We start from the raw sequence: 27550 nt of genomic DNA on the forward strand, positions 1-27550 counted from the left end.
TTGCCTTCTGACTGTCTTCTTGTGGCAGCTCTACTCTCGGATATGGAGTAGGTGCAATTGCTTTAATGAGCTTTAGTTGATCGGAGATCATAGCTTTTGTTTCTTCGTAATGGTCCAAGCAGTTTTCGTATATTGCGGTAGCAGATAATTTAAAATTTTGTGGTAGATCTGAATCGTCAGAATCTACAATGGCGTCATGAGCCGCGTGGAGGCGAGTCCAAAAATTTTTAAGATTTTGACTTTTAATTTCTAATAACGATTCCGAGTTTTCGTGAATCGGTGATGAGGCAAATCTAGTGCAGTATCTTGTTAAACTGTCACTTTCTGAAATAAATCTAGCAACCTGTTTTGAGCGTGTAGCTCCAGGTGTACTATGATTTTTGTTATTATTCATTATTTTAGTAGTATGTAGAAATATTTTTTAAAATGAAGTAAAGGTTTCTCAGTGTGAACTGAATAGTTTTTTAAGTATATATACGTTTTTTTTTCGTAAAAGACGGATTATTTGTTTTATTAATGCCGTTACTTGTTTACTTGCTATTTAAATTTGTTTTTATTTTAATATTATTTTTATTTTATATTGTTTGTTTTCAAACCCCAATATTATTTATAAGTATTTTCTATATAGGTATATTGGCACACCCTAATAATTGGTTTGTATGTACTTGTTTTTGAGCAATTGAGAGCTCGTCGAAGAGATCAGTATGCTTTGTACTTAAGTATGCACGATTTGTTTGTGCTAATGCATGTGGGCAAAGAATATGCTGTAATGTTTTTTTTTTCCAATTCCCCTTTGACAAAGAACAAGTGGGATTGCAATGTGGACTTTAAAATAATGTTTATGTTTAAATATATAAGTATGTATGTTTCAATGTATGTATATTATATTGTTCAAGTTAATACTTTTTTCTATACCCGAGCTTTTTGTTTGATTGTGTTCACAAACTTATGTATATTTCGTGAAAATGATTTTTTGTATTTGTTCCAACAAACGTAATTTGTGAGTTTTACTTAACCGTTATTTACGCAAAGGTTACGATTTCCTTTTTTGAAAATTAATTAAAATTAATATTTTTAATAATTTGGTAGCCGGTGTAGGGTATAAAATTACTGGCAGATTCTATGCTGTATGATAATATGTACAAATATTCGCATATACAAGTATGTATGATCGCACTTCGAAGAGAGCACGAAAGCGAAGTGGATAATGTGCAGGTACATATGCTCCCGTATGCACTTTGTTATTATATTTGTTATATGTACATATGTATGCAATATATCTACACTAGGTAAATATGCATATATGTAGGTATGTATGTTTTGTTGCTTTATATATATATATATATTTTTTTTTTTGCGTTGCTTTTACTTATGTTATAATTTTAATGTTTGCCTTTGCTTACTTTGTTATATGCAATCTGACTTGCTGCTTTATTAAGCAGAAGGGGTATTGCGGGAAAATTTTCGTAAGTAAATGCTTGAATATTAGTTTTTCTGACTGCTAAATTGTTGGGTTTGGATACACAAAGTTAATCCTGCAAGGCTATGACTTTTATGTATATATAGTATATTTGGAAATATATATATATTTTATATTAGCATTTTGATCTTTTCTAGAAAGCGTAAATTCTTACCGTTTGGTACTAGTTTCGTTATTTTAACCAAACGGATTTTTTATTACAGGTTTTATGTATGATTACATAAAACTGTAATTTTAGTCATACATACATACGTGCATAATATGCAATAATATTAAATGGAATCGATACAACTCACTTTATCATCCCGCAAGGGGTATAATATATACATATGTGTAAATGTATATAAGAGTTTTATCGTCAATTCCTGTTTTCCTCTTCTTCTAGTCTTCCAATTGGCTGGCTTCTTCGTTTCTCTTTTTTCTTTGTGTTTTCTCCTTCGGTGCTCCAGCTCCTCCTCGTACTATATTGTTTGTATACTCGTATTTGTTTTAATTGTTCGCGCCCGTTTGATCCGTTTTTGTGTATGTTTTATTATTTAGGTGCATTTCGCGCCCGAATTATTTTTTTTTCGCGGTTACATTTCGCGCTCGTATGTATGTTAATTGTTTTTATACTCTCGCAACAATGTTGCTAAGGAGAGTATTATAGTTTGGTTCACATAACGGTTGTTTGTAAGTCCTAAAACTAAAAGAGTCAGATATAGGGTTATACATATATACCAAAGTGATCAGAGTGACGAGTAGAGTCGAAATCCGGATGTCTGTCTGTCCGTCCGTCCGTCTGTCCGTCCGTCTGTCCGTCCGTCCGTCCGTGCAAGCTGTAACTTGAGTAAAAATTGAGATATCATGATGAAACTTGGTACACGTATTCCTTGGCTCCATAAGAAGGTTAAGTTCGAAGATGGGCAAAATCGGCCCACTGCCACGCCCACAAAATGGCGGAAACCGAAAACCTATAAAGTGTCATAAATTTGGCACAAAGGATCGCATTAGGGAGGGGCATATTTGGACGTAATTTTTTTTGGAAAAGTGGGCGTGGCCCCGCCCCCTACTAAGTTTTTTGTACGCATCTCGGAAACTACTATAGCTATGTCAACCAAACTGTATAGAGTCGTTTCCTTCATGCATTTCCATATACAGTTCAAAAATGGAAGAAATCGGATAATAATCTCGCCCACAGGTTATGTTGAAAATCACTAAAAGTGCGTTAACCGACTAACAAAAAACGTCAGAAACACTAAATTTTACGGAAGAAATGGCAGAAGGAAGCTGCACCCAGGCTTTTTTTTAAAATTGAAAATGGGCGTGGCCTCGCCCACTTATGGACCAAAAACCATATCTCAGGAACTACTAGACCGATTTCAATGAAATTCGGTATGTAATATTTTCTTCACACCCTGATGACATGTACGAAATATGGGTGAAATCGGTTCACAACCGCGCCTTCTTCCAATATAACGCTATTTTGAATTCCATCTGATGCCTTTTCTATATAATACGAGTATATACATTAGGAACCAATGATGATAGCGGAATAAAACTTTACAAAAATACGGTATTTGAAAAATATGTAAATGACGTATAATGAAATCTCGAGTATCACTTTATCATGCGAGAGTATAAAATGTTCGGTGACCCCGAACTTAGCCCTTCCTTACTTGTTTTCTTTTGGTTTTTGTTCACCACACAATTCTTTTTGTTTCTTGTTTTAATTTTTCTCGTTTTTTTTTCACTGCGCTCTTTTGTTATATGTTTTTGGTATTTTTTTTTTTGTTGTGATTGTTCGCCTCTGATCTTCACCGCACTGCACTTAGTTTTGTTTTTATTTTATTTTGTTTAAAACTCCATAGTGCCTGTCACTATGGCTCGAATATATAATATGCGAAAAAGATCAGCGCGAAGGAACCGTGTGGTCAACGTTTCTATTCGAAATTATAAGCGAGTGTGTCAAAAGCAGCGATGATCCAATCCCTTTGTTAATTAGATAGTTGTCATCCTGCTGTGGTGAAATGCAAGTTGTCCCCAGGTGTGTTGTTTTAGTGCATGCTGTTTTCCGATGTTAAGTATGGTGTTCGTCTCAGGGGAGTTGAGTTGTGCTAGGGTGCGCCAGTTTTTCCCAGATAAAGTGGGGGAGGCTTAACTCATTTAAACACATGGAAATAAGAGTTACTATATAATTACAAAAATTAAGTGCAAAGAAATGTTTCCAGTGACCAGTAATACTTGGATATAAACACATCATTTGTTATTATACAAAATAGTGAATCGCTAAAACTTATGAAGTCAATTAGCTTCTGCCATCTTCTCAACGGATTTAAGTTCAAAACATTTTCGGTCCTTAGTGATGTTAGATGGAGCGTCGTTATGTAGTTCATGAGAAGTAATCATAATTCAGGATACCAGCGCTCGACACGAATTTCAATAGGTCCCCCGACCAGTCTTTGTTGATATTCCACGGTTGTCTTCAATAATTCTTAGAAGTACAGCAGTTTATTGATCACTTCAAGAATATCAGCCTGATTACCTAATGTAAGCTTTATTAGCTGACTAAATAATTCCTATACGGTGCTTATTCTTAAAGAATGGCAACTACCTATCTTATGTGGATGCTGACTCTAAGTCTCTTAAAAATACGAGTACAATCCTAACAAAGCTAACAAAGTATAATGAGGAGAAAAGATTGAAACAAGGCTAAAGAATTACGACTTAACCCCGCTAGGGACAGTTAGTTAGTGGAAGGCGGAAGAGTCTGCCGATGGAAATTGTAGGTAGGGCTAAAGTGGAAGACGGAATCGATAACAACTTGATCGCAACGTATGTATGTTATTGTTCCAATTGTAAACATGTGACACTAGCTGATGCCAATCAGCCTCTTACATGGAGATGAGTATTCAATCTGTTAGCTATAAGCTCTCCCGCTGTGTGTTAGCTAACAAGTGGCAGTACTCGCTATCAATGTCATCAATCCACTTCATTATCAGAATCGTTTTTGAGCCTAGTCATAGCGTAATAGCTGGCTCGCGAGAAAGAGCACCCTTCTCCCAATTACATTGCGTTAGGAGCTCCGTTGCCGTTTTGCGCTGAGAGCAGAATTCTACTAAACGTTTTTTTTCTTTGAAAAGTTGCCGCGGTATGCATTTGTTCGTTAACTAAAGACTTTTTAGGTTCTTTTTTTTTTTTAGTTTGGAGGGGGAATCTTCGAAAGATACCGTGATTTTGCCGGACGGTATGCACGATTCGTATTGGTCACTGCCATGGAGACCAATACGCCTACGTACTAAACCCTTAACTCCATTGTCTTTGCTTGTTTATTTGCCCCACGGAACTGCCGTTAAGCATTACATCGTGAGGCCAAGCTAAGCCATTCGGCTCGTCATTCACGCCATTCCGGCCTACTCCTCATTCAACCTTCTTCTGAATTCCCTGCGTTGCCACTCATTCCTTCTTAGCTCTTTATAGCACACCACGCTCTCACACTACCCCACACTTGTTTCGAATCTGTCATAAATCGCACTATGTTATCCGGAGTCACTCGTTCCGTTGTCAGTTTCTGTAGATCGGCTCTCTCCTTTTCATACCGTTGGCAGAAAAAGAAGACGTGCAGCGCGTTTTCTCTGCTGCTGTCGCAGAAGGAATAATTCGTCCCGTTGTCATATTCATATTTATAGAGATACTCTCTAAAACACCCGTGTCCCATCAAAAACTGCATCAGGTAGAAATCTGTTTCTCCATGCTTCCTTTCTACCCATGCGTGTACATTTCTAATTAGCGTATGGATCCATCTCCCCGTCGTAGCTGCATCCCATCGTTTTTGCCGCTCATTGAAGCTTGTTTGTCTCTCATCCTTCCGTTCTTCAGCCGTTAGTCGCCTGCCCAGTCTTGTCGATCTATCGTATACTCTTTTGTGTTCCATAGCCATTACCTTTGATGGCATGATGCCCGCTAATATCCCAACCGCTCTTGGGATACCGTACGAAATGCACATGTGACCGTAATGGCACTAAGCCGCATTGCAAACTTCGCTTTCCTAGCATACGTCTTTCGCTGTAATGCTGGTCCACATGGGGGGGGTGCGATAAGGACATGTGAGTTAAGGTCATGATGGCATTAACTCACATCTGAATGGGAGACTAAGCCATATTATTTTGAAAAAACGATATGGCTTTATCTCGCTTTTGAATTTGTGATAAAGCCATCATGCCTTATCTCACAATAGCACATAATTCAATATGGCCTTATATCTCAGATGCATTTTAAAGAAAAGTCATATTTGATTTTTTGTTAACATAGATAATATAACTTTTTTGTTTTTTTTTTTGTTAAAGAATTAAATTTTTTGTTGTCTTTTTTCCTGTTAAAGAACTGCAAAATTGCTAATACAATAATAAAACATGGTTGCTTAACATTTGCTAATTTATTCGATATATTGAAAAGAAAAAATGTAAGTATATATATCAGGATGGTTTGGCGGTTCTGTGATTACTCTCCTTCGCGTCCCGCCGCGCCGCGCCGTTCGCCCACCGGCCGGCCCCCTCCCCCATGCGAAAAGTTTTCTTAGTTTTTCTAGAAAACCATTTTCAAAAGTGCAATAAAGCCTTAATAGCTTTATTTCCACATACTTTAAAAGAAAAAATATGGCATTACCTCTCATTTGCAAATAAAAAATATGGCTTTATGTCCCATCTAATCAAAAAAATATATGGTTTCATCTCACATTTAAACGGAAATTAGACCATATGGCTTTATTGCTCATTTGGATGAGAGATAAGGCCATTATGGTCTTATCTCGCATGGCCTTATCGCACCCCCCCGGTCCACATATGGGCGCCGCGTACATCAGAATTGATTGGCTCACCTTGGCCAATAGCGCACGCCTATTTTGGCTTGGTCCACCAATGTTGGCCATTATTCTTGATAGTGCAGCCATGGCACGTGCTGCTTTCTGACATGCCCTTTCAATGTGCGCCTTGTAGCTGAGTCTATTGTCAATCAGAACTCCTAGATACTTCAACGACTTCTGTGTTATGATACTATGACCGTCGATGTTTAGTTTGATGTCCTCGGGTTTTTTCCTACTTGTGATCAGCACAGCTTCTGTTTTTTGTCCAGCGAGTTTGAGGTTTGTTGCCGTGAGCCAATCTTTAATCATCGTCGGCGCATGATTGCAGAGGTTTTCAAGTTGGCCAAGTTCTTTTGCCACTACGGTAATGGCAATATCATCCGCGTACCCGATGATCTGCAAATATTTCGGGAGGGGTAGACGCAACACCCCGTCATACAATACGTTCCACAACAATGAGCCAAGCACAGAACCTTGTGAAACTCCGCCCGTTACCACATACTTCTTTTGTCCGTCATCGGTATCGTACAGTAATAGCCGGTCAGACAGGTAGCTGGATATAATCGTAACCAAGTATGCCGGGGTTTCGCAAAGTTCTAGTACACTAATAATATGAGGCCAGTATGCCGAGTTAAGCGCATTTTGACGTCAAAGGTGACTACTGCGCAGTATTCCTTTGTGCCATACAGCCATCGGGTACCCTCTATTGTTGGCTATGTCCGTAAGCTTCTTGATCGCATCAGTGGTTGATCTCTGCTTGCGGAATCCATACTGGTTGTCGGACAAACCTTTCTCATCTTGTTTTTCTGAATGCAGCCCTAATCGTGCACAGATTATCTTCTCTAGAATCTTGTCAGTCGTATCCAGCATGCAGATTGGTCGATATGAGTTGGGCTCTCCGTCTGGTTTATTTGGCTTCTGCAACAAGACCAGCCTCTGCTTTTTCCAAGTTTTTGGAAATACATCTTTTTGTAAACACCGCGTGAACAGTTCCGTGAAAGGTTTCGCATTGTACTTAATGGCAATCTTTAAAGCCTTATTTGGAATGGAATACCATCCACGCCTGGTGCTTTGGTATTGCCAAATCTCTCTGCCGTTTCTAAAACCTCCACATCATTAACTATAGTGTTTTTTGTTTCAGCTTCCTGTATGCTAGCCGTTTGCTTCTCTAGGGGCTGTGCGGGGAATAGAGTCTCCACAACTGTCTTCAGTAGCGAAGAAAAGGTGGGAACATCTCAATGTATTGACCGATATAAATTCTGATTTGATTTAATTTTCCCCTAACAAAAATTATATTAAGAAAATATTTCCTCCCAATTTCATTGGCATAACTGAAAAATTTACCGACTTATTTCACATTAATTCAATAAGAATAACGTAAGTCATTATAATAGGAATGTTATGTCAGTGGTATTTCATTGGCAGACTTCATCATTTTCAACTATCGAATGTAATATGTTCACTTAATTTTGCTGAGACATCTCACATATTCACCGATATACTTATTGCTAACCGTCGTGTAACTTCTGGCTATTGTGCAAATTCACATGACCACTCCGAGGACACTGTTTCGATTCATTTGAGGGAATAAAAGCTGAATCGAAAAAGATTCTGATGGCCATCACCATGGAGGATTTTTCCAAGTGCTATGATGATTCATTGTCATAAGTGTATTGCAGCGGGAGAGGTCTACTTTGTTGAAATGGACAAAATTCACTTTTCAATTTGATCACAGTAATATATACATATATTATACTATATGGTGGCTGGTAGGAGTACTGAACCGATTATATTAATATTTAGCAATTAAGCTTACAAGCACGCTTCTTGATTTCTTGATTGAAATTTCACAAATCAGGATGTCAATAAATTTGTATTTTTTTTTTAAATTTTTTGATATTGGTTAGGGTGGGTCGATTCCGGACTTTTTTCGATTCGGGATTTCTAATAGTGCGGGAAAGTTGCCTTAGAACTTCCCGATTTCAATGCAACTTTTTGATTTGAGATCGGATTGCATCTTCAACCCCAACTCCGGCCTTGAAATTTCGGAAATTCGCCTAAAATCGTGAAATTGTCTACCTAGCGCCTGAAATACGCATCTCGTGGCAAAATGTATAAACAAATGTTATTTGCCACGTCATTTGCTACCGAAATGGTATAGGTGATCATGGCCGTAGGGCGAACCGTTCCAGAGATACGAGCGAAAAGGCGGCGCGCCACAGCGCAAGGTGGAAATTGTTGCAGCTCTCAGCTAACCTGTATTGGTCACCCAGAACCCACCGCGTGGAGGTGGCTGCACTTCGGGTTCCTCCCAAGCCCAACCCAAACAACCAACCATATGTCAGGCTTGTTTTAATCTGAATCTGCGTCAAATTTATTGATAAAATCAGATTATGTACTAAACTTTGGCACTTGTTGCCTAGATTTCAGTGTAGAGCGTATAAAACGATCACGAGATTAGGGGCCAATAACTTTAGAAGATGCCTCTGTCACCAGTTTGACGGTTCTCTCGACTGCCACGGTGTGAGAGGGAAATTCCCTAAATTTCCAACTTTCTGACTTCTATCCGATCGTCAGTCATCATACTAAGGAGAATGTTTTCTGGAAGAGCAAAGAAAGCATTCTGTTGAATGGATGAATCGACAACCTTGCGCAGTTTAGCAGGTAAGTTTCTCAACCTTTGAATTGTAGCATAGAGATGGCGCGAGCCATCTTTGATTGAACTGTTGAATCTTATTGAGAACCACAAAGGTGAGTAAACTGTAAGTATGTACTTGACCAAAATCTTTATTTCCTTTGTTGGTTTGTCTACAGAAATGTATAATCTCAGAATTCTATTTGCACAGGTGAGCCAACGAGATTTGCACATGTTACCTGGATGCATCGACGCTAAATCTGAGGAACATTGACCGGAAATAACAGCTTCTGATATTTTGTAGAGATAAGCTTGGTCTGAGCTAAGTTGGGTCGGATTAATAACATCAGAAGGTAATTGGCAGGATGGAAAACTTTCAAATTTGTCAACTTGCAACTTCTCACAATCAGGGAGCAGTTTACCTATGTCGCCAGAGAATGTATTTGGACTCTTTGAGACACCATCTATGTGTTCGAAAAGAGCACGAAATGGAAGTTCGTTGAAATGTAGAAGACATCCAACCCACTGTAATGGCTTACCTATTCTTTCTTCTAGTTTCCGAATGATTCCACCTTTCCAACCTGTGTTGGTGTTGGTGCCATCAGCACCGACAACTTCTAGATGTTCCACATCAACTGAATTGTCTTGTAAATGTTGCCATATAGCTTGCGTCTTATCCTCAGCTGACCCGGAAGGAGAGGTGACGTGGCCAAAGTAATGACAACCAGGTTCCGCTATAGGATAAATATGTTCCTCTTTGACAGTGTCGCGGTAGTACTTTTCATCTTCGCTGACTTGTGTAAGTGTATTGTCTTTGCGGCCGTCAAAATACAGCCCATATACAGAGTCAATACTTTCAGTGTTTTGGAGCTTAACTCCAACACTTTTTTGCCCGACTAATCTTGCATTTGTCAGTGACAAAGCAAGCCTGATCCTCTGTTATCAAACCTGCTTTTTCGGCATCCAGAAAAGCAGATGAAACAATCAAGGCCACTGCTCTATCACATACTCCAAATATTTGGGCAGCTAAAGCAGTGTGTTCTAATACCTACTAGTGTGTTTTGTTTGGTTTTAGAGGATGGAAGAGAAAATGCATCGTCAGCATTGTTTTTGGAAGAATCCATGTGCGACGCACCTACATTGTTGTCGTCTGTATGAGAGTCTGGCTGATCTGAATGGTCACGTGTTCCAGCTGATACTTTTCTGGTAAGTGTTGATGTTGAATGACGTTTTGAAAGCTTTTATTTACGTTCATTTTTCTTTGTAATCTTTTTTGTTCCAGGTAGATCAACACTTCCAATGCGACCAATTCTTCTGGTTCTCTGGTCCAAGAGAAATGGTCGTTCATTGATAGGAACTTTACTTTCCTTGGGACAAGTGCAAGAAGAAAAATAAATGCATTTACAACCAGCGATGTCAAATAATTTTCCGGCAGAAGAGACAAAGTCGTCTCTTTTAGAGCTCAAACCTATTGGGTTCCTTAAAAAAATTTGTTTAAGAGTCAAAAATTTCTTATGGTATGTGGTGAACATTTGTACAACTCTGGTGTGTGAAACTATCCGAATAGATGACTTTTTGAAAGTATTTTCAACCTTTTTTGCAACTATTTCTGTAACCTCTTTACTCCTAGGTTCATAGTTGTCGCCTCGGAGTCGCCCTATACGAAATCTTTCAAACTGATAACACAAAAGAACGGTAAGTAGGTAACTGGGACTCAGAGAGATTGTACGGATATATGCCAAACACAGGACATTTCTGTCTAAATTAAAATTTAGATACAGACATTTTGAGTTCTGTGTTCTGTTGAGAGAATATAAGTAAGTGATAGCACTCGGCGAAATCAACGACAAGAGTGAAGGAACTCGATGAAAAAATATTTATGTGGAGACCAGTCCGAACGTGTCGTATGGCGCAGGGAAATGAATGTAAGTGATAGAACTCGTTGAAAAAATATTTGTGTGGAGACCTATCCGAACGTGTCCTTTGGTCCGATATCGGCAGTTCCGACAAATGAACAGCTTCTTGAAGAGAAAATGACGTTTGCAAAATTTCAAAACGATATCTTAAAAACTGAAGGACTAATTCGTATATATACAGACAGACGGATGGACAGACAGACAGACGGACATGGCTAAATCGACTCAGCTCGACATACTGATCATTTCTATACATATATACCTTATAGGGTCTCCGACGCTTCCTTCTGGGTGTTACAAACTTCGTGACAAACTTAATATATCCTGTTCAGGGTATAAATATCTCCTGTCATCAAACAAACAGTCGTCGCACTTGCGACTTGGCTCTCACGTCTATGTAGACCGTCATAACTTTGAAGTCGTAGATAATTTCATCTATCTTGGAACCAGTATAAACACCACCAACAATGTCAGCATGGAAATCCAACGTAGGATAACTCTTGTCAACATGTGCTTTTTCGGACTGAGTAGGTATTTGAGAAGTAAAGTCCTCTCTCGACATACAAAAACCAAACTCTATAAGCCACTCATTATTCCCGTCCTGTAGTATGGAACAGAGGCTTGGACAATGACAACAACCGATGAGTCGACGTTGCGAGTGTTCGGCAGAAAAGTTCTGCGAAAGATTTATGGCTCTTTGCGCGTTGGCCACGGCGAATATCGCATTCGATGGAACGATGAGCTGTATGAGATATACGACGACATTGACATAGTTCATCGAATTAAAAGACAGTGGCTACACGGGCTAGATCATGTCGTCTGAATGGACGAAAACACTCCAGCTCTGAAAGTATTCGACGCTGTACCCGCCGGGGGAAGCAGAGGAGAGAAAGACTTTCACTCCGTTGGAAAGACCAGGTGGAGAAGGACCTGGCTTCGTTTGGAGTATCCAATTGGCGCCACGTAGCGAAAAGAAGAAACGACTGACGCGCTGTTGATAACTCGGCTGTAATCGCGTAAGCGGTGTGTACGCCAGTAAAAAAGAAGAAGAAGATAAAACAACAAAACTATGGTAATCAATTCACCCCCTTTGGGGATGTTTCCGGTTTTGTCCCGATTCTTATAACATCCAGAATTTTTGTAATACGCCTTAAAAACACTTAGTTGTCCTACTCCCTTCATCAAAAAGGTAACAAAATATTTTAGTTCAAATATATTACTATTTCCTCCCACCAAAAGAATTTTAGCCAATATTTTGCCGCAAAAACTGTTGGCAAATACATTCGCAGAAATCCCCTTAGAGACCAGGAAATTATCTCAAGACTTAAAAATCGAGTTTTTTTTAAGGAGTTTTCCTTGAAAAGTTGTGTTCCAAATGGAATTACGGTTAAGGATTTATAACGAATACAAGTATGTGAGGGGCATAAAGCATTAAGTGTAGATTGTGAAGTCATCGAAAACTTGTCTTATGCTATGCCATTTTAATAATGACGATAACATCAGAAAAGTTAAAGAAACATTGCTACAAAATCTTCGTTTTTCTTAAGTTTGTAATATTTTCTACTTCATAATAATAGTGGCTTTTAAAAATATATTTTAAGTGTTTCATAAAAAAAAAGTCATGAAAATTTACCTTGTTTAATGCGAATCAACCCTTTTAAATAGTTGAGTGCATAATCTTTCTAAGGAGTTTGAACGTAGTTATCCTGTAGTAAGTTCAAGTTTTATTAGTTAGTGTGCGACTTAATTATAGCACTTCACATCTGCAATATATCTATATACTATATTTGTCAATACTACCAAATCGCACTCTTTTATGTTAATAAAACTCTTTTTATATTCTGAACGGGTTTGCTAAGATGTTTGTAACACCCAGAAACTCAATAAAATATATAATGTATGCTATATATAAACAGCCTCACTCAGTTGAGCCAATTTAGCCATGTACGTCTGTCTGTATACATGCAAACAAGTCCCCCGGTTTTGAAGGTATCCACCTATAATTTTGCACTTCTCCTTTTCTTCTCAACAAGGTTCTCTATTTGTCAAAACCTCCAAACTAAGGCTACGTTTATGACCGAGCGGATTCGCGTCGCGCGATGTGTTGAAAATCGCTCTATCGCTACCAGCGGTTTCGCCATCGTAATCGCTAGCGATTGAGTGTTTACAGTACAGCGAAATCAGAAGCGATTGATCGTAGTTTCTTTTACTTTTCATTAAAAAAAGACATGTGTGCATGTGTTCGTAAAATTTTGCTTACAGAAAATAGTCTTTTAGTGCGTCAGCGGATTTTAAGATTTTGTAAATAGAAAAGATTCCAAGTGCATCCAATTTGCAAAAAACGCAAAAGCCATGGAGAGTTCCATCATTTACACACCCGCCTTCTACAATATCCTGAGAAATTTATGGAGTATCACCGAATGAGAATTGACACGTTTAATTATATCTTGAATAATATATCCAAACATATATAAAAAAATACTAGAAATCAGAAAACACCAATTGATGCTGTAGAAAGGCTCGCACTGACCATAAGGTAAGTAATATACAATATTATGTATCCATTCCATAAATTTTTATTCAATTTCAATATTTATACTTGTTCACTTACATATGTAAGTATGTATTTAATATAATATTACACACATTAATATTAAGTAGCTTAATTAAAATTTTGCGCATTTGGAAAAATGAAGCTGTTTGAATCCTGCGTTTCAATATTTGGGCTGCTACTCACATAACTAATAAAAGAAACTGGCGTAGCCGATTCCTGATTATCTCTGCCGTACATAATGTCGTACAGAACCTCCTGCATTTTTATGCGAAATTTTATTTTTTGTTTCTTCACCCATATTTTTCATGTACTTTTTGAAACTCATAAGAAAATGGTAATCATCATCCTCTTCATCGTTGCTTTTTTCTAGAAGCTTAAGATTCTTTTCCTCCTACTCCAAAAACGCTGAGCTTTCTGTAAGTTTTTTCTTTGATTTTTTAGGTGTAGGCTGCATCAATTTTATGGATTCAGGAGTTTCCGATTTATCTTCATCATCAAGTTCCACCAATTCATCACAACTTGTTTCATTGATCAAGTTACCTGACATGGAGCGCGATTCCATAATATCTTGTTAAAAACACTTATCCTTAAAATGTGTCCGTTTTGAATGCGGCATTGCAGCGCTGCCTGAAGCCACCACAGTTTCCTTACGAAGTTCTCTCCAATAGGTGTCTTTCAAGTTTTTCCATTTTTTTGCACCAGAGCCAGCTGAAACACATGTAAAAAGAATAATTTCGTTTAAATTTATTTTCAGGTTTTTAGCAACGGGAAATTCATTTCGATCTTTGGCTTTTTCTTATCGCATAGGAATTGCTACAGTGGCCAAAATTACTAGAGAAATATGTGCCGCCCTTTGGACGTCTCTGGTTTCCAAACATTTGAGTCGCAAAACAAATGAAGAATTGATAAAAATAACAGACGAATTTTACTCCAAATGGGGATTTCCGAATTGCATTGGAACTATCGACGGCAAACATATCCGTTGCAAAAGGCCACCTCATTCTGGCAGCATGTTTTTCAACTACAAACACTTTTTTTCCATCGTTTTACAAGGCGTTGCCTCTGCTGACTACAAGTTTACTGCCATTGAAGTTGGAGCATATGGCAAACAGAGTGATGGTGGCATTTTTGAAATCTTCAACATTACATAAGTTTATAGAAACTGGAGAATTCGAAATTCCAGAAGAGCGCAATCTACCAGGAATTGCAGCACCATTCGTAATGCTTGGGGATGAAACATATCCACTCAGAAAATATTTATTGCGCCCATATTCTAAAACAAATTTGAACTCTGAACTTGATGACTCTGAACTATTCAACACAATGCTATCTAAATCCAGAAAATCCATTGAATGTGCTTTTGGTATTATTACAAACAAATGGCGTTTACTAACCAAATCAATCGAAACTGATATTTATGGTGCAGAACTATTTGTTAAAACTATTTGTTTGCTACACAATATTATAATTGATAAAGAGAAGCTCTGAAGCTGCTACGACTATACGAAACAATTTTAAGGAATATTTTGTTCAAAAAAATGTTATATTCACTTAAGTATAGGTTGTTTATTACATACAAATAAAATAATACTATTACTTACCTTCCAAACTGCATTCTTTTTCTACTTCTTCCCAAGCTTTTCTGATTTTGTTTCTATTATGATAATCTGGATGACGCAGATTCCACAAACATTCTTTATTTCGCACCTTTTCAATAAATTTGTCCATTGTGTTTAACGCGATTCGCTCAACTGAATCAAAAATTTTGATCGCTGATTTTCGTTGCTAGCAGTCGCTCCATTTTCGCTGAAACCGCTTTTCGCTAAATCGCTGCACGATAAGCACCTCCGAATGGATTTATGTATGTATTTGATCGCTAGAAGCGATTTTCATCGCATCGCGCGACGCGAGTCCGCTCGGTCATAAACGTAGCCTAAGGCAGAACACAGGCGCCGTGTTTTAATAGCTCGGCCGACAATCCATCGGCCCCCGCCGCCTCATTGTTCTTCAGACGAGTAATTGCTATTCGAAGTTCTTCATGGTCTGGTAATGGAATGTCTGCTCCATCGTCATCGATTGGGAAATCGGGTTGGCCTTCTCCTGGCGTTATACTTTCACTGCCTTTCAGCAGGCTCGAGAAGTCTTCTCTCCATAATTTTACCATTGATTTCGGTTGCAGCTGTACGTAAGAAGCTTAAAATGCCGTTCTACAGTTCCCTTCTACCGAGGTGTTGATGAGTGTTCTCAGAGGGCAGGAATGCAAGTCGAGTAGAAAATCGCTCGGCTGTCTGTTGTGATTGTAGCTTCTCGACGTCGGACTTTTCTTGTGTTTCTTGACGTGTGTTTTAATTTGCACAGAGGCGGGTGCGAATTTTAGCTGCAACAAGATAATGGCGGACTGACATTCCTACATCACTGTGGAAAAATGGGCGAAATTTGACGAAAACCACTCCTGCTTCCTATGTAAAAAAATTTTAAATTCAATATGTTTCTATCATTGTCCCATACACAAATCACGAATTTCAGAAGAAACATTGAAGCATATTTGAAAAATAAGAGATTCTTATCAAATATTAAATTTACATAAATTTTTTTTATTCAATCACAGAAGGTGTTTAAAAGTTTGTATTCCTTGCTTTAGCTGTTCAGATTTCAAACATAAGTTAGTCCTAACACCCGATTTTAGGTTGAACGATTATTCTTGACAAAACGAATGAATGATGACTCGGTACTCAAAGAAATGCACTTATTCTCAATAAGTCAAATGGGGACAGATTAGATATACATAAGTAGAACTGTCGGCAAAATTACCCTAATACAAGTTTTTTAAGTGGATTATCCAAGTCGATATTTCTTTAAAAATATCAGCAGGATATTTTTCAGCGAACGTGAACGCAGCAACCTAAACGTCTTTTAGTTATATTTTTGGATAGAGCCAAAAAAATGATACAATAACCTTATCGTGATGTCCGCAAGAATTAAATCCATGATAGCAAAGAAAGTGTGTCTTTTGAAATCATCGTTTTACACAATTAGCATAATTTTCTTCGAAGTCTGCATAACACTTTTCTTTCACGGGCAAATACATTTTTCCAAAAAGGAAGAAGTCGCACGATGCCATATCAGGTGAATACGGGGAGTGGTTAATGGTTAAACGTGATTTTTGGTAAAATAATCGGTCATAATGATGTCCTTCGAATGTTGGATTCTGAGTAATTTGTGATCGTCAGTCAATTTGTGCGGACAAACCGTGAACACACTCTTCGTAAGCCCAAAGATTCGGTCAAAATGCGATAAATCGATGTTTTGGAGATGTTCGATTCTATTTCCATGAAATTCAATGATGATTTCGGTTGATTTTTGATGAATTCATGCATAGATTCGATGGAATTTGCGGTGATCACAGATTTTGATTGGCCCACATGTTGATCGTTATTTATGTCCTCACGACCACTTTGAAAACGTTGAAACCACTGGTGTACTTTGCTACGGGATAGGCAATCATCGCCATAAACTTGTTTTATCAATTGAAACGTTTCGGTAAAAGTTTTACCAATTTTAAAACAAAATTTAATGTTGGCTCTTTGTTCGAAGCTCATTTTCGCACCGATAACACAAACATACCGACACTTAAAACGCAATACCTTCACTACCAATATATGAAATGTCATGAAATACTCACTGGAAAATCGATAAAGATAGCAGATTCTAACGCACCAGTCGAATGATGTCTTTAGTGTGTACCATCTTATGACCAAAAATATTGTTTAAATCCAATAAAAACTGTTCAAGCCCCCATGTACCGAATATTTAGGCCTCGGTACCTATAGTTGACTTTTGATCGAAAATGACGGTCAATGTGAGATATATAGAACTGAAATTAAAGGATAATCCTTCTCTTATAATGGCAGTGGTGGATTTACACTAGGGGCAGTCGGGGCTAGTGCCCAAGGCCACAAATTTTCTAGGGGGGCAAAATTTGGAAAGTAGAAAAAAAAGTGAGCTGTCAGTTGACAGCTGGCAGATGTGAAATATCGAAATTATTTTGTAAAAGTAATAGCAGAGGACGTATATTTATGTATAGAGAAGGTTCACGATGTCGAAAATTTAGGCATATTTCAATTTTGGGATATTTATATATGAGCGTGTTTCACCACTTAACATCAGGGGCAGGAAAATAACAGAACTGAGCATTTTCAGTGTTAAATGAGAAAAATTATGCTATTTCCGATTTTAAGGAATGTACGCTTACAGATTCGCATATCTGCAATGCGCCAAAGGCTCTGCATATAATTTATATACATACATAGTATGTATGTATATTTTTTATATGCATATGTATTTTATATCAAAGCACACAAGCATGTACGTACAAATTGAACTATTTCATGATGAATTCTTTAAAACCTTTTGAAATATGTATGTAATAAAGTCATGTTTATGTTGTTACAAAATATTTCATTAATGTAGATTTTATAAGATATGTATATATTTATATTCATACATACAAACTTATTTGCTGACCTTTAAAAGATTTAATAACATGTTAAAAGGATGTAATGACTGGAAGCATGCAGGCGTTCGTGTTAGTGATGATGAGAACTCCAAACATCATAAAAAATGTAATGGGTTGTCAAAAAAGTCTTGCGGTATTTTTATTGAATTTTTTTTTTATTGAAATTGAAATGAATTTTTGATGACTCATGCCCAGCTCTTGACCGATGCTACGGCTGCTACTATGCCGGTTTCTTTCGACCAATTCAGCGAATTTATCGCAATTTTCGACGACAGGCCTTCCGGAGCGTGGCGCATCTTCGACCACCTCTACACCAGAACGAAAACGTTGAAACCATCGTTGTGCAGTGGAAATGGAAACTGTATCGGGTCCATTAACTGCACAAATTTTATTAGTGGCTTGAGATGCATTTTTGCCTTTATCGTAGTAGTACTGTAAAATATGCCGTATTTTATCTTTATCCTTCTCCAATTTTCCGACGCTATAACTCACGAACGACTTAAAAGAAACGAAAATCAATCAAACACGTGTTAGCGCGTGAAATGAGCTTTCCAGAAAGGTATACATGACTCGATGCGACGAATAAAACTAGCGAAAATACCGCAAGACTTTTTTGACACCCATTATGTAAATGATCAGGATGACAAAACAAGTTGAAAAACGGATGACTGCCTGTCTTTGCGTTCGTCGTCCGGGCAAGCTGCAACTTGAGTAAAAGTCAAGATATCTTGATGAAACTTGGTTTGCGTTTTTCATCGTACAAAAAAATTACGAGTTGGATTGACGTAATCGGACCACTGCCATACTTATAAAGTGCCATAACTAAGCACTAATTTAAGGGATAAAACTGGAACTTGACACAGGGGAACGGAGTAGAAAGGAGCACCTGTGAGCATGGCTAGAAAAAGTGGGCATGGTACCGCCCTATAACAAGTTTAATATACATATCATCTCCTAAACCACTAAAGCTACAAAAACCACATTTCCTAAGCTCAAATACTATAAAAATTCCTATTGGCAGTGTAAAAATGGATGAAGTGGGAAGTTTAAAACTATTAAAAGCGTAACAGATCAATAACACAATACGTGTGGCGTGGCACCGCCCTCTTTTTGGTGAAATCCCATATCTCGAGACACGACCGACCGATTTCGACTAAATTTAGTATACACTGTATATACTTGCGCTTGCGATCGATAATTACTATACAATAATAATAAAACAAAAATAGTAATGAAAATTAACGATTAAGTTCAGCATGACAAGATTGCATGAATTTCCTTTATGAATTAATTAAATAGAAATGAGATAAATCGAAAAAATATGATTTGTTATGTTTATTAGCCATCAATTTGTAATATAAGATGAAAAATTGTGGAAATCATTTTTTATAATTTTTTGTTGGACGTTAACTACGAATAACTTTGAATGAGTTGACTCAGCCAAAAAATGTTCTGGACCTTTTTTGTAGATCGGTAAATTTCCTATCAGAATAAGTGTTGATTATCGCTTAACAATTATTTTTTTGTGTACATTAAAAATCCAAACAAAAAGAACAAAATTTCCTATGTTATTTATATGGGAAATCGAAAATGTCGATGAGGCACCTCTTAATATTAATATTAAGAGCTCAGGTTTTACTAGAACTTGTTTTTAGTAATGTCGGATGAGATTTTCATGGTAAGAAAAAAAAATAAAAACTTTTTTTGGCCCACCTTAATATATATATATATATATATATAACACAAGGAAGATTCGACGTCGAAAAGTTGCAACTCCAACAGACAACCGAACGAACGATTTTCTACTCGACTTGCACTCCTGCTCTGTCGGAACACTCATCAGCAACTCGAAATAAGGGAACAATCAGAACACGTGCGGGATGGGATAGATACCTAGAGTTAAAGAGGGAAGCGAGACGCATTTGCAAACAGACAAAGAGAGAGTTTGAAGAGCTTGACAAGCTGGCCGAAAGAGGAAATGTTTGAAAGTTTTGCGAAAGAGTGCGGCGACTAACAGACGGTTTCAAGACCGGAACATACTCTTGTAGAACACCGAGAGGCGATCTAGTAACCGATGCCCAGAGCATACTAAAATTAAGGAAGGAATACTTTTTCAGCTTGCTGAATGGCAGTGAAAGCCTGATGCCAGGAAATGTCAAACTCGATTTTCCAATCGATGACGATGGAGCAGACATTCCATTACCCGAACATGAAGAACCTCGAATAGCAACTCGTCTGAATAACAACAAAGCGGCGGGGGCCGATGGATTGTCGGCCGAGCTATTCAAACACGCTGCCAAAAAAAACAGAACTGATAAGGAGTATGCAGCACCTTCTTTGTAAAATATGGTCGGACGAAAGCATGCCTAACGACTATAAGTGTGCTCTGCCCAATCCACAAAACGGGAGACCCCAAAATCTGCGCCAGCTACCGTGGGATAAGCATCCTCAACATCGAAAGAGAGTGTTCAAAGTGTACGGATGTGTTTATTTAATGTGCTCCGTGAAGGTGAGAATGTAAACTACCAATACCAATGTAAATTACCAATAAAAAAGACCCGTCTGTTCAAACTGGCATTGACCGCTACGTTAATATAAAAAGGAAATTAAGTACTTAAAAGTCAGCGGTTAATCCTAAAAAGTTTCAAGGCGGCACCCAAAATAAAAATAAAACGGAAGTTTTAAATGGCAACAGACCCAATGTTTAAAATTGAATTGTTGCCGAATTCGAATCAACCTAAAAAAATGATATCCTTCCTATATATAATCTGAAATATTTGCTGCATCGTAGAGTAACTGTTGAAGAACCACATAAAAGAAACGGTCCGGTAAACTGTACTAACTGCCAAGAACATGGGCATATTAAATCATATTGCACTCTTCGCAGTGTTTACATCCCACTTCAAAATGCACCCTTAAGAAAGAAGAATTAAATTAAAAATGCAGCAATTGTGGAGGAAATCATACTGCTAACTACATTGGTTGTCCTGTATATAAAGATTTGAAATAGAAGTTTTCACCGCACGTCGTAACCAAATGTTACAAACACCCCGTAATGAAATTATAGCAACCTCAGAGAAAACTTTAACTCCTATTTCTTCTATCAATAATAATATGCAAGGAAGTTATGTAAATGTGGTGAAAGGCAACACTGTGCAAATGCAACTGCCGCAAAATCCTCTTAATGGAGGTATTAAAACTATGATTATAAATCTTACACAGTGTATGACACAAATTATGTCTAGCATGCAAAACATGATCCAAGATTTAATAAAATCCCAAAATCAAATGCTGCAAAATTTATTAAGTAAAAATGAGCTTACTAAATATCTGTATATGGAATGTTAACGGTGTTAACCAATAGTAATTAGACATTATTAGATTTCTGTCTGAAAAAAATATAGATATAATGCTTATATCAGAAACTCATTTAACAAATAAAAATAATTTCAGTATACTGTGATTTAGACTCATCATCAAGATGGAAAAGCTAATGGCATTGTTGATTTGTTGATTAGAAATCGTTTAAACCACTATGCTCTAGAATCTCATGCTACTCCACAGTTATAAGCTACAACAATATCACTAAAAAATAGGGGTTGTGACTTAAATCTTACGACTATATACTGTCCACCTCGTTTTAAAATTACAGAAGGCGAATTCAAAGAATTTTTTGGAACACTAGGTCAAAGATTTCTAGCAGGAGAGGAGGTTACAACGCAAAACACACGTACTCTTATTAATCCGAAAGGACGACAGCTGTACTACACTATTATAAATAAGCATAATAAGCTGGATATAATATCTCCTGGTAAGCCGACATACTGGCCCAGTGATAGAAAAAAAATACCAGGCTTAATAGATTTTGCTGTAGTCAAAAATATTGATTCATCGCTTATGACAGCTGATACATCTGCAGACTTATCATCTGATCATTCTCCTGTACTAATAAAGTTATACGAACAGCCCCTGATATTTGAGCCAAAAGTTTCTCTAAAATCACATAAAACTAACTGGTTGAAGTATAGAAATTATATCAGCAGCCACATCAATATTGATTGCAAAATAAATAGAGAAAGAGACATTGATGAAAATATAAATTTAATGACTTTATAACTAATGCAGTTGTATTGGCGACAAGAAAAAGATAACCAGATGGTTTTAGAAAGAGTACCAACAATGAAATAGAGAAACTTGTAAATGAGAAAAAACAAGATAGGCGTGAATGGCTGTTAAATAGCTCCCCTTCAACTCTGCTTCAATTGAAATCTGCTGTACGAAAGTTAAAAAAAGCGCCTAAACGCGAGGAAGAACACAACACTGAAAATTAAATAAAGAATCTGTGTCCAAATTCTAGCAAGAAAAACTCCCTTTGGAAAGCCCAAAAGTCTTTCAAGCCATAGAATTACTAACAAAATAAGAAAAGCATTTGATCACAGAGAGTACTTTTCAGCTATATTTTTAGACGTGGCTCAGGCGTTTGTTAAGGTGTGGCATGAAAGCCTTTTATATAAGAATAAAAATATACTACCTTTAGAATTGTATAAAACATTGGAGTCTTATTCAAAAAATAGACAATTTATGGTAAAAGTGGGAGATTTCATATCTGATGAACGGCAGATAAGGGCTGGTGTACCCCAGGGCAGTGTTTTAGACCCAGCACTATATGTACATCATATAAACAGCAGATTTTCCAACAGCTAACCATGTATTAACTTCAACTTTTACGGACGAAACAACTATAGTGAGCCGTAACAAATAGATCAAGAATATTAGCCGAGCACTTAAGGTTTGTCAAAGAATGGCTAGCCAACTGGCATATAAATGTGAGTGAGTAAAAATGTAAACATGTTACGTTTTCGTTTAGACCAAAACTGTGTCCGGCAGTAAAAATGAACAATATTTTAATACCCCAAGCCAGGGATGGGCACATTTTTAGTCCGCAAAGTGCGCACGAGGGCTAGATGAGGGGAATATCAGTTTACCGACGGAAGGGCATAAATTGTTGCGAAAAAAATCAATTTCATTCCTCTGTAACTTAATGTTCATCGCAGAATGGTTGCGGCGATACTGATATTGTACACAAATTAAAGAGCGGAAGTTTACTTCATATCGGAATTGTACAGTTATGTGAACAAAAAGAGGTAAACATAATATGCAGGTTTTAGAGTTTCGCATTAATATTTGTTAATATTTACCTTTGCATGGTGGGAAATTCTAATCACTGGTAGGAAAAATTATATGAGTTATACTTGTATATAAAAATAATTTTATTTAATAAGAAAACAGCACATTTTGAAACTTCACAACACCTTATGGTTCTCCCTATTTTGTTCACACCACTGTACATGCGATAGAACAGTAATGGTGGTGATGCCTGTTGTAAAAATTCATTTTAGCTACAATTGGGAAAACTTTTCTCAAGTTGTGGGCTTTTATACGTACATATACAAGGCAATTTTATACTATATATCGGCTTATATAAAAAAAGATACTTGTGACCATAATATATATGTATTTTGTTTAAACATATTGCAGTTTCATTTAATGTAAATGCTTATATAAATATATAATAAATATATATATATATATAAATATATATATATATAAATATATATTAATATTTGTGATATTTTCAGTTTGGTTGTTTTATCAAAATATTCAAAGAATTGAGGTTTTTTCTATAATTGTTCTGTTAAATTTTTAAAATCTAAGTTGCCTCTGAAAAAATATTAAAATAATAATACGCGCCATAGAGAGGGAACACATATTTTCAAAAATATAAGAAATCATCAAATAAAAATATATTTGCGCGGTATGGCATTATTGATTGAGAGTGGCTAAGCACACAAATGGAATAAAAACGCTAAGGGCAGAAACATCGAATTTCGCTACGAGCGGCAAACGTTTTGTTCTCGTTTTCATGCGAACAATGTTGCCATTACCCAATACGCATATGTATGTAGTTTTGCACACATCTAACTTTTCAATTATAATTTTCCATAATATAAAATATCAAACTAGTAAAACTAGTATATGTATATATTTATCAATAGTAGCATTCAACTCTGATTTTGAGTTAGTTTAAGAAAATTTCGAACATATTGAAAACATTTTTTATAATTACTACAGTATATCAAGATTGGCAACCCTGCGTTGTGAGAGAGCAATCTGCTTACGCGTTTCTAGGGGGAAAACCCCCAATCGTTGGAAATTCTATGGTAAGCGGGCGGTAGAAGCGGTGTTGGCTTATTATTCACATTGCGATCTCATAAGATTCATTTGGGCATATGATGAAACAGTGGTTCATAAACTGAAGTTATTATTAAAATTACTTTTTATTAAGAAGTTTAAAGAAATAACCTGGTTTGAAACTTTTTGATTCGAAAATTATATCTATGTTTGGAAGTACCTACACTTGTGAATAATTTTTTTCAATAATGAAATTAAACAAACATAAAATAAGAAGTAGGTTATCTGATTTAAATTTTGGTACAATAATGCGTGTAGCTACAGCAAATGAGATTAAACCAAACATAGAATTTATTATTTGAAATAAACTAAATTAAATGCTGTTATAAAGACATATTAAAAAAAAAGATTACTAAAATAAAATATTTATCATACTTTTTGTTATTTGTCTTACATTTTATAAATTTATAGTAATTACAAAGAAACTTAAAATTGTTTGGCAATTTTACAGTTTTTTCCCACAGTGCAACTCCCCATTTATCCGCGCGCTCTCATTTGTAAACATGGTGGGGCAAAATACGTTGCTCTCATTTGTAAATATGGAGTGGCAAAATACGTTGCGATGATCCCCTCATCCAGCCCTCAAAATGTGCACTCGTGTCCGAACGGGCTAAATGCCACTGAGGTCTACTGTGCCCACCCCTGCCCCAAGCGAATGAAGTAACTTATCTTGGTATTCACCTAGATAGAAGACTTACGTGGAGAAAACATACATATATCTAGTAAAATAACTTGCATGAAGATAAGAGCTGCAAATTTAAATTGGCTATTAAATAAAAACTCCAAACTTAGCTTAGACAACAAAGTGCTTTTATATAATGCGGTCATAAAGCTGATTTGGATGTGTGGCATTCAACTGTGGGGTAGGACCTGTGCAACTAATATTGAAGTTCCAATCAAAATTGCCTAGATCAATCACGTGTTCATCATGGTACATGCATAATGAAAATATCCATAAAGGCCTTGGTATTTCTATGGTAATGAAAGAAGTAGAAGATAGCAGAATTAAATATATATCTAAACTCCGAGATCACCCAAACCCTTTGTCTAATGCTTTGGTACATTCCCTCGATCAAGCAAGCCTTAAAAGAAGATATATGCCCGCGTACTAAGGATCAATGTATCACCAAAACAGCTCAAGCACTTGCTTGAGCGTGTCTAGTTTTTAAATAGATTTAAGATTTTATAACTTATTGTTGACTTTTAAAACAAAAAGCAGATGCAGCAGTAAATAAGAAGAAGATGGGCGTAATCGCACCACTGCCACGCTCACAAATCGCCATTAACTGAAGACATAACTAAGCACTTAATAAAGATATAAAGCTGTAATTTGGTACAAAGGATCACAGTGGCAAAGGACACTTGTGGGCAAAACTTTTTGAAAAAATGGGTGTGGCCTCGCCCTCTAACAAGTTTAATGTACATATATTCTAAACAGCTTAAGCTAAAACAACCAAATTTGCTGAGTACAAATCTCTTCTACCGACAGTGTGAAAATGGATGAAATCGGCGGGGTTTTCCTCCGATATACTCCCTATATAACGGTACTGTTAAAAACTACTAGCATTTTTTAATAAAACAATAAATAGATACGCCAGACACATGAAATTGAACCACTGAGATAGTATGAGATAGCTTTATGGGAGCTGGTGTGAAAATGTTATGATGGGCATGGCACCGCCCAGTTTTGGTGAAATTTCATATCTCGGGATCTGACCAACCAATTTTGACAAAATTTGGTATGTAGCATTGTTCTTACCGTCTTATTTAACATTGTTAAAATAGACGAAATCAGACAACAACCACAAAACCTTATGAAAAAAATACGTTGAATTGGACCAATACTTCCCTTATCGCCCATATACTTAACTTAAAGATTTTCGAACTTCGGGGTGACTTTACATCTTAAAGTATTTCCCTGGCTTTGATTCTTGCGAGTTGCAAGAGAATAAAATATTCGGTTGCACTCGAAATTAGATCTTTCTTACTTGTACCAACAGACTTTATGCAGAATATGTCGGTCATTGTATGAGTATATGTGTGTTGTATATAAAATTTCTTGTATTACGAATGTCTGGTTAACGTTTTAAACTTTAAGTATTTCCCAGGCTTTGAATCTTGCTTATTGCAAGTGTAGAAAATGCCATTCATATTTGTTTTAAGCTATATTTATTTTTTAATTTTCAAATGACAGTGAGTAGATTTAGGAGCATTTTTTATTTTTTGCTAATCAGTTTTAGTGCCACTGAAAAGAGTTACAAACATACAAACATACAGGGAAGCTAATATGAAAACGTTATAAAAATAAAGAAACGTTTTGTAATGCTTTCGCAATATGTTGGATAAAAGTTGGTCTTTGATTCCTGCTAGTTGCAAGAGTATAAAATGCCCTTCTTATTTGTTTTAAGCTATATTTATTTTTTAATTTTCGAATGACAGCTGAATAGTTTTACGTGCATTTTTTGTTGATTGTTTTGCTAATCAATTTTAGTGTCACTGAAAAGAGTTACAAACATACGGAGGAAGCTAATATAAAAACGTTATAAAAATAAAGAAAGGTTTTTCTTTCGCAATTTGTTGGATAAAAGTTGGTCTATTGGCATACTCACTTACAATCACAAAAGTTAAAAGAATATTTTTAAGATATCGGTACTCTGTTATCGCTTTCTATGAGGTACATCCACCCCAGGAAATCGATATTAGATGTTTCTTTTTTGAAGAATTGTTAAACATTTTCCGAATACCGACTTCTAACATTAATTACTTTGGTTTAGTGAGTGTGTTTCGCCAGTATCAGTTGACTTCACGTATGTATGTATACTTGCCTTTAACAGGGGTTGAATGTTTATAATACACATGGTCATTAAAAGAAAAGTACAGTGAATGCAAGAAATATTAATTATATATAAAAAGTTTATTGAAACCGTTTATTTTTGCTGGGTATTGTTCTTGCATTATTTGATTAAGGTAACTACTAAGATCAGAAATTTATTCAATTATTATTAAATGATGTTATTGATTTTCCAAAAGTACACTATTAATAAGAAAAGTAGTCAAAGTTAAAGAAAGATTAACTATTTTTCAATTGCAGCACACAAAAAGTTTAATAAAAGTTCAAATACTAAGTTTCCATATTGTAAGTGATAAATAAATATGCATTTAAAAATCACAAAGCTTTAATGATAAAAAATGTATAACCTTTGCAGTTAAGCAATATATATAAACAAATCTTAATAAAAACTTTAGATGTATTCAGTACCGTTGAGTGTTAATAAATATGTGTCGGTTTCAAATAAAAAAGCAATTGGATTTAGTACAAAGCTTATTAATTTGCTAATATTGGTATATATTTAGGTA

The 27550-nt window shown here is 36.3% G+C and overlaps 1 protein-coding gene and 2 long non-coding RNA genes across 6 annotated transcripts in view; 1 reads left to right on the forward strand and 2 right to left on the reverse strand.

Annotated features, from left to right (window-relative positions):
- The window catches only part of LOC126764341 (uncharacterized), a 473995-nt gene that overhangs the window by 75768 nt on the left and 370677 nt on the right, over nucleotides 1-27550 (reverse strand). The window lies entirely within an intron of this gene.
- LOC126764330 (uncharacterized) lies at nucleotides 13432-17336 on the reverse strand. Its single transcript, XR_007667943.1, has 2 exons — nucleotides 15027-17336; nucleotides 13432-14133 (listed from the first exon to the last, which is right to left on the reverse strand). It is a non-coding gene; the product is annotated as an uncharacterized LOC126764330 (long non-coding RNA).
- The window catches only part of LOC126764081 (synaptosomal-associated protein 25), a 532618-nt gene continuing 531915 nt past the window's right edge, over nucleotides 26848-27550 (forward strand). The window contains exon 1 of one of the 4 annotated variants that reach the window (XM_050481865.1): nucleotides 26848-26867. In XM_050481865.1, coding sequence (XP_050337822.1) covers nucleotides 26863-26867 — 5 coding nt within the window. In that variant the 5' untranslated portion in view covers nucleotides 26848-26862. The other 3 variants (XM_050481867.1, XM_050481868.1, XM_050481866.1) reach the window with 3 other exon arrangements.

Source organism: Bactrocera neohumeralis, unplaced genomic scaffold (assembly GCF_024586455.1).
Source record: "Bactrocera neohumeralis isolate Rockhampton unplaced genomic scaffold, APGP_CSIRO_Bneo_wtdbg2-racon-allhic-juicebox.fasta_v2 cluster09, whole genome shotgun sequence".
Classification (NCBI taxonomy): Eukaryota; Metazoa; Arthropoda; class Insecta; order Diptera; family Tephritidae; genus Bactrocera; species Bactrocera neohumeralis.